The sequence below is a fragment of the Tamandua tetradactyla genome, chromosome 10 (assembly GCF_023851605.1).
Source record: "Tamandua tetradactyla isolate mTamTet1 chromosome 10, mTamTet1.pri, whole genome shotgun sequence".
In the NCBI taxonomy this organism is placed as follows: Eukaryota; Metazoa; Chordata; class Mammalia; order Pilosa; family Myrmecophagidae; genus Tamandua; species Tamandua tetradactyla.
In genome coordinates this window covers 13984429-13992441 of record NC_135336.1, presented here as the reverse complement: position 1 = coordinate 13992441, position 8013 = coordinate 13984429, and the positions used below count along the sequence as shown (strand labels likewise).

At 53.5% G+C, this 8013-nt stretch overlaps 1 protein-coding gene across 1 annotated transcript; it reads right to left on the bottom strand.

Moving 5' to 3' along the window:
• Window positions 1-1691: 1691 nt before the first annotated feature.
• HES1 (hes family bHLH transcription factor 1) lies at window positions 1692-4314 on the bottom strand. Its single transcript, XM_077117907.1, has 4 exons — window positions 3941-4314; window positions 3703-3798; window positions 3370-3457; window positions 1692-2691 (listed from the first exon to the last, which is right to left on the bottom strand). Exons 1-4 carry the CDS (start codon window positions 4046-4048, stop codon window positions 2141-2143), a joined length of 843 nt encoding a protein of 280 aa, XP_076974022.1. The 5' UTR covers window positions 4049-4314; the 3' UTR covers window positions 1692-2140.
• Between the last annotated feature and the right edge of the window lie 3699 nt (window positions 4315-8013).

Sequence of the window (8013 nt, the reverse complement as noted above, 5' to 3'; positions counted from 1 at the left end):
TGTCCCCCTTTAGCATAGGGGAAGACAAAGAGAATTAACTTTGAACTGGTGCCAAGGTGGCACTTTTTTTTTTTCTTTCCCCTGGGAATTTTAAAGAACATAAATGTAAGGGAATTACTTTCATAAAAATGAGACCCTGATGTCTCAAATATTTCTACCAGGACTCTTAAGGGCTCCTAGCCAGAGGACCGGCTTGCCAAATCAAGCATTTGCGCTTGGGTTGGGCGTCTTAATGGGGACAATTGTTATTATGTCTGTGTTTGAAAAAGAGGGAAACCACCAAAAAAAAAAAGAGAGAGAGAGAGAAAGATATGTAGCGTATATGTGTATCTCTTTGGGGGACATCTTTGCACTTTTCATGTAGGCAAAATGAGGCAAATAGGAACCAAATTTAAAAAGCATCTTTTTAAACCTCTCCCTCTGCGGCTGAAGCTGGGTCCGAAGGTATTTGAGTAGAAAACTGACTGCTGTCTGCTAGCTCATTCCTGTGCTAGAGCCGCTCCCCACCCGCGCCTGTGGGAAAGGCCAGAGCAAGGCCTGGGAGAGGTACAGCTTTTGAAACAAGACAGAAAATCGTTGGCTTTATCTTTGTTAGGAAGGCTTCAAAGATTGATCTCTCCCGCCTCATCCTTCTCCCAGAAGCCATTCTGGGAAGAGAAGGGAGGTGGGGGGTGGGAGGAGACCGGCGGGAGGGGCGAGGGCTGAGAGGGGGACTGGCCGGCGGTGGGGGAGGAGGGCACGCCCGCCAGACCCACAGCGCGGCTGATGTGTCTGGTCTCGCAGGGCTCGTGGTTTTCATTTCCCCAACACCTGGATGCAGTCAAACACCTGGCCAAATCTGACAAGCCTTTGTGATGGGATTTGGAAGAAATTCCCTGCAGATCCTGGCACAGTTTAAAGCTGTCCGCTTTGAGTTAGGACTTGTTAAGGAAGGTTATGTGAGCTGAAACCCGAGACAACCCTTTTGCTTCTATCTGGAGCCCACATCTTGCCTGGAAATGGGGCATGACCAAGGAAAGGGGTCGCTTGCTGTATTATAAGGGGAAGATGTCCTGTGCGCCTGCCAGCCTAGCCCCCACATGCTTTTTCTATTAGAGTCAAGCACAGAAATTTATCAAAAACACATGTCTGGTGTTAATCATCTAGGCTCAGGCTCCACTTGGGAGTCTAACTAGCTGTCCCTTGGCAGAAAGAATCTGTTGACCTTCTCAGCTTGCTTGAAGAGGGTGCAGAGTGGCATTTCAAAGTTTTGAATGCTGGTGCAAGGGAATGTCTGGCTGCACCTAAGGATTAATTAATTAATGAAGACCCTGACCTCTGAAGGCAGCAAGCTGCAGCGGTTGTGTTTCACCTTTGGATGTTGGTGAGCTACCCCAGAATTGTAATATTATTGCAGGAGTCACCCTTACTATTGCGGTAGAGGACAACTGGATTACATCCATTAGCTTCCTGGACTCAGTTCTGGTCCACATTTCCTCAGAATGAGCTGCTATGAGAACAAGGTGAATGACTTAGCCAAACTTAGGTTTGAATCCTGGCTGAGACTGACCACAAATTGTCCAGGGAAGCCCTCTCAGAATGGTTCTTGTAAATTAAATTGAATTGCCTCTCTCAGCTCCTGGAGCACCTGGTTGCTAAGAGGTTGGATGGATTTTTAAAAATATGGCTCTTTTCATAACAAAAGAACCGATTACATGAAAAAAAATCATAAAATTCAAATCCCACCAAGAACCTCTTTTTACATATTCTGAAATAATCAGTTCTAAGACATAAAAGCCTTCACTTTTTTATTATATTTTCTCAAATAAACTTCCCAAAAGGAAGACACTTTAAAAGCATTTTCAAACATCTTTGGCATCACATAAAAAAGAAATCTCGTGTAAAAAACGAAATGTCATTTGAACTTTTATAATACAAAGGCGCAATCCAATATGAACATATAAAATATATACAAATATAGTGCATGGTCAGTCACTTAATACAGCTCTCTACAAAAAAAGTAACTTTTTAGAAATTAAAATCAACAAAGTAACCACTTAATGACAAAAGAGCTCTTCTCTCCCAGAGTCCAAGTTCGGGTTTCGAGTCCAGAGGGAAGAGAGGTTGGTGGGGAGTTTAGCGGAGAGGTGGCTTAAGCCCCTCAGTTCCGCCACGGCCTCCACATGGAGTCCGCCGTGAGCGAGGGGCCGCTGGAAGGCGACACAGCGTTGGGGCCCACGGATGTCCCGCTGTTGCTGGTGTAGACAGGGATGACCGGGCCGCTGTGGGCGAAGGCCCCGTTGGGGATGAGAAAGGCAAACTGGCCGTCAGGAGCCGGCACCACCTGGAAGCCGCCAAACACCTTGGCCGCCTCGCTAGCCGAGCTGCCCAGCTTGCAGGGCGCGCCGCCGGGAGGGGGCGCCGCGCCCCCGGGGATGGGGACGAGCGGCGGCGGCGGCGCGAACGGCGCGTGCGGGGCCCCCCCCGGCCCTGGAGGGGGCGGCGGCGGCGCCTGCAAGGCGGGGTGCGGCTGCCCAGAGTAGGTCATGGCATTGATCTGGGTCATGCAGTTGGCCAGGTGGCCGAGCAGCCGGGTGCGCACCTCGGTGTTAACGCCCTCGCACGTGGACAGGAAGCGGGTCACCTCGTTCATGCACTCGCTGAAGCCGGCGCGGTACTTCCCCAGCACGCTCGGGTCGGTGCTCAGCGCGGCTGCGGGCCAGAAGGAGACAGACGGGGTCACCAAACGGCCCTGGTCCCGGGGCCAACATCTCCCACCCGGGGAGGTCCCCGCGGCGCGCCTCCCTGACCACAGGACCACGGAACTGCCTCCAGCTGGGGTGGATTTAGCAAAACCAGCGACCTCTCCACACAGGCGCGAGGCAATCGAAGTGGAGACTCTCCCTCCCCTCCACTCCCCGACGCTCCACTTAAACCGATCCGAGCCCCAGAACTGAGCTCCCCACCCCCACCCCGCGCGCGTTGTGACCTTGGACAATGCCCACCTCCACCATTCGAGCTTTATTTTACCCTTCAGTAAACTGGAGGAGGGGAAGTGCTAAACCAGATGACCGCTGAGGCTCTAAAGAAGCTCAAACCCGCCACGGTCCTAAATCCTCCCTCTTTCTACCGTCCTCCGCCCCCACCCGCTTCCCCCACATCCAAGCCGCTCGCCACCCTCGCTGCTACAACCTCTTTCCCTCCCTTTCCGGAACAGTAACAACTTGGAGTTGTGGCTATAAATAAACCCCAGACCGTGGGAACGCGAGCGTGAGCCAAGGCAGTAAAATGTAGCTGAATGCCTCTCACAACCGCGAGCGGAAGTCTGGAAGAAATCACCGCAGGGCGAGAGGGACGCCCGCAGAGGGGGACGCAGCGAGCAGCCCTTACCCGTCATCTGCGCCCGCTGCAGGTTCCGGAGGTGCTTCACTGTCATTTCCAGAATGTCCGCCTTCTCCAGCTTGGAATGCCGCGAGCTCTGCAGCGAGAAGGCAAAGCAGAAAGTGAGACCCTGCCATCCGTCTCCAAGGGTTGGAGACCCTCCCTCCAGCCGCCACGCCAATATCCCGGTATCCCCGCGAGAGGCCCGACCCTCCCGCCTCGGAGAACGCGGCGCTGACTGGCAGTATCCAGTCTGCGAGGGGTTTCACCCCTAGCTGCAGAGAAATCGTATTTATTATGAAATGTTTTATTAAATGAATAAAAGCAGTATCCCCCACTTACATCTTTCTTAAGAGCATCCAAAATCAGTGTCTTCAGCTGGCTCAGACTTTCATTTATTCTTGCTCTTCGTCTTTTCTCCATGATAGGCTTTGATGACTGCAGAAATAAAAAAAATCAGTAAGGGCCCTGAATTCCCAGAAGATCTGCCATTTCACCCCTGAATTTTAAGCGAGAAAGGCGCCCCCAACCCCAACTTAATTTCTTGGGCGCTATAGAGACACACAAGCACCGCCCTTACCTTTCTGTGCTCAGATGCTGTCTTTGGTTTATCCGGTGTCGTGTTGACACTGGCTGGGGTGGCAGCCACCGGGGACGAGGAATTTTTCTCCATTATGTCAGCTGGCATTTTCCTTTCTTTTTTTTTAATCCCTAGAGAATTATATTTTTGGAGTCCTTCACACTCAAAAAATTTTTTTGTTTATGTCCCTTTTATTTGAGACTTACACAAAATTACTGAGCAAGTTCTGAGAGTTTATTGTAATATTTTATGGCTACTTGGTTTTCGGTAGCGTTATTCCAGGACCAAGGAGAGAGGTAGACTGGGGATTCCGCTGTTATCAGCACCAGCTCCGGATCCAGTGTGATCCCTCGGCCCTGGCGGCCTCTATATATATCTGGGACTGCACGCGAACGGCTCGTGTGAAACTTCCCAAACTTTCTTTCCCACAGTAACTTTCAGCCAATGGGAGGAGGAGACACGCGGCACCGCTCGTGGACCGCGCCCCCCCATTGGCCGCCAGGCGCAAGGTCTGGTGGCCAATGGCGCGCGCCTGAGCCCGGGGCACCAGAGGCTACAACGTCAATCAAAAGCATTTTAACCCTTCGTTACTCTCCCAGCCAAGCTTTGCTGTAGAGAGGAATTTTCTGCCCTGGTTTTGGTCTAACGTAGTTTATTACTTTTGGGGCTAGGATCTTTGCTCTATATTCTCTTTCCTAATGCCTATTAGAATCTCTTTAACTGATAAAAAGCTTGAGAAATATATATATATATATATATATTAACAGGTTTAGAAGGGTAAAAATAAAAGATTGTATTAGCAGCAGTGAAAAGAAAAGCGGGGCGGGGGGGGGGGGAAGGACGCGTGCAAAGGTGTTAGTTTCTGAAATATCTAAGGAATTTCCCGGTCATAATCTATACCTCTTTAGGGAAGGGTGGGTGGGTGAAAGTCGAGCCAGCGTGAAGCTGGCATTTGCATGCAAAAAAAAGAAAAAATACCTTCCACCTTGCATTTTTACATTTGCAAGCTTATCGGAGCAAAGTAGTTCTTGAATGCCATCCCCCTTCTTTCCCCATTCCTCTTCTGGAGTTGGGGCCTTGGAACCCGCGCTTCCCCAGGAAACAATCTGAAAATTTTCCAAAAAGGAAGGGAAATGGAATTTCAAATAAAAGACGAACAAGGGGGACTTTGCTGGCAATGCCTTTAGGACATGGAAGCACCCTCGCCACTTTTTCCTCCTGTAGGCTCTCCGTTCTGCAGCACGTCGAGGTGGCGGGCGTCCCAGAAGCCTCTTCCTTCCTTCTCAAGGCGGCGGGCAGCCGGGGTCGTCTAGGCGCCGGTGCGCGCGGCCCCTTTAAGAGCTGCACCAGCCGAGATGCAGTTTGACATCAGCCGGCCGGCGAGGGCGCGCCTGGAGCTGGAGCACGTGCCAGGATGTTTTATTGCCGCCGCGGCTGCGGCCGGACCGGGAGGATGTGTGTGTGCGTGCGTGTGTGAGTGTGTATGCGCGCGCGCCCCGGGGGCAGGGAGGCGGGGGGGGGGGGGGGTGGCGGCGGGCAGCGGAGCGCGGGGGCTGGTTCCTGGTCCCCGGGAGAAGCCAAGAAGGTAAATAGCAGCTGCTGTGCTGGAGCCTGGGAAAACCCCGCCCCCCGCGCCCGGCCCGGGCTCATTGGCGCGCGCTGCCTGTGGGGTGTGTGTGTGTGTGTGTGTGTGTGTGTGTGTGTGCGTGTGCGTGTGTGTCCGGGGGCCCCCTCCTCCGGCCCCCGCCGATCCAGGAATCCGAGGGGGCGGCGGGCTGGGAGCCCAGTCCCGGCGCTTTCCCCTGAACCCTCCCCGGCCAAGGTCAGCCCTTCCGGGCGGGGAGCGCACGCCCCAGAGAGGAGAGCAGGGATTTGTTCCAAAACCTCCCCCATCCTCCACCCCCGATTTCGGGCTTGGGGGTTTGAACACGCCGGGCATCCTCGCTTGCAGCAGCCCGGGGATGGGGGTGGGGGGCTTCCTTGTTTGCTTCTTGCCCTGGGCCCCCACCCCCACTCCTCCGCGGGACTCTCGGCGCCCGCCGCGGTCACAAGATGCCTGACCGCACTTAGGAAGCAGCCGGGTCAGCCTCCTGCCTCCGCTCGGCGGCTGCGGTTAAAGCGGCTTCGCGCCGCCCGCCCCTTCTCCCGGTCCAGGGCGGCCGGTGACTCCCCCTCGCTGCGCCCGGAGGCCGCCGGCGGGCGGCCGGGAGGAGGCGGGCGGCGCGGGCGGCTGCGTGCTGCCGGCTGGCCGGGCCGTGCGCCGGGAGGAGCCGCCGCCGCCGGGTGCCACGTGGCGGGCGCCGGGTCGGGAGCGCCAGGGCGCTGGCGGCGGCCTCCCAGGGGGATTTGCCGCTTCTAGCCGGCGGCTCGCACTGCCTGGGCCGGCTGGCCGCCACCACCCGCCCGCCAGTCTGCCCCGGTCGCCGGTCCCCGCGCCCCCACCCTTGAGCTCGACGCGCTGTTCTGGCGGTTCAGAGCACCCCGGGTGCCGAGTGTCCTGTTTGAAGTCGCCCTGGGCTTCCCCCCACCCCTTCCTCCGTCCCGGCGGCCCTCGGAGAAGGCCGCCGGTAGCCTGGCACACATTCTTAACACACTTCATTCCTTCTTTCCTCCGAGCTCCCCACTGAGAATGTTATGATTTCACCAGATCACGTCCCGGATAAGATTCATCAGTTCCTGACTGCGTGACCTTTCTTTCATCGTGGAGCGCACGTTCTGTGCCAGACACTGTTAAACCCTGGGATTACCACGATGAGATACAGAGGCAGCCTGCAAGGAGTTTACAGTCAACTGCGGAGGCCGACTGAAAGTTCCTGATTTTCTGATTGGTGGTTCTGATTGTCTATTACTCCTTTCCTTTGGAGCTTAAAGGAAAGACTAGGAGGGCCCCAAAGAAACACTAAACCACACTATTGCAGTTCTCCCCTATGGGTTACAGGGGTGGATGGGAGAGTTATTGACCTCAGGAAGCCCGCAGCCTAGAGGTACATATACTCTGTGCAGCTGACAGCTCTTGATTTCCCAATATGTTCCTCTAGTAGGTCCTAGGTTCAAGAGAAAGTTAATGTATCCAAACAAGAGGTAAAATGCTATGGAGGTTCAGAGAAATTAAACTGTTTATAAGTTGGGTATCTTGGGAAACTTCCTGGAGGAGGTGGCCTCGCTTTGTACTTTGAAAAATAGGTAGAATTGGGGTGTTGGAAATGTAGGGAGGAGTCATGGCGCTGAGGAAGTGTGAAAGTACCTTGTGGCATTAAAGGCCCAGACTCTGGAACTTGAGGTCCTTATTCAGGGAACTAGATCTGGAGCCCAGGGTCTGTGACAGGCAGGACTACAAGAAACACCTGGAGAAGGCCATGTCATAAGACCCTTAAATGTGTTGATAAAAGACTTTGGGCTTTATCTTTAGATAGTGGAGAGCTGTAGAATGTTTTCGAGCAGAGAAGGGATGTCAAGGATCTCATCTAGGAAGATGGCCCTGGCAGAAGTATGGAGGGTGGAATGGAGGGTTTGGTGACAGAGTTTGGGGAGGAGGTTCCTTCCAGTTAAGTAGATTCCTAAGTGGCAGGTGTAGACTGACCCAGGAAGCACCTGCCTGGAACTGGCTCACCTGAGTATTGACTATGCACTGTCCAGTGATCAGCAAAAACCTGCCTACCCTTTAAAGCAATGTTACCTGTTCCACCACCATCTGGAGTCTAAATAAGGAGTCATTGTGGCTCTGACTATATTTACCTTCCAAGTCTCATTTTTACTGCCAGGAGAGCCCTGAAGTCTGCCGCCAAACCTTTACCTCATTGCAGGCTTCATTTACTCATTCTTGCCCCTTGGGCTGCTCTCTGCGGGATTTTTCGTTTTCTCTTAACAGTACAAAATGGGCTATGCCCTATCTTGTTCGGAAGAAATGTTGAACAATGCCTCCTCTGTTGACTTGCAAGCAGGGCCAATAGGTAGTTCTTATTTTAAACAGATGGAAAAGAGGTGATGACAGAAAATTGTCTGTTGCTTTTGAAAAAAAAGGGGGGGTTTCCCTGTGTGTTTGAAATCTTGGTGAAAGATGAAGAGCCTATGAA

What these genes read in the sequence shown, in the direction of transcription:
- HES1 (XM_077117907.1), bottom strand. Translation starts at nt 4,048, where the DNA reads ATGCCAGCTGACATAATGGAGAAAAATTCCTCGTCCCCGGTGGCTGCC. An exon ending in CAGCATCTGAGCACAGAAAG is followed by an intron (nt 3,799 to 3,940) that starts GTAAGGGCGGTG and finishes TTATTTCTGCAG; the next exon opens with TCATCAAAGCCTATCATGGA. An exon ending in TGGATGCTCTTAAGAAAGAT is followed by an intron (nt 3,458 to 3,702) that starts GTAAGTGGGGGA and finishes TTCTCGCTGCAG; the next exon opens with AGCTCGCGGCATTCCAAGCT.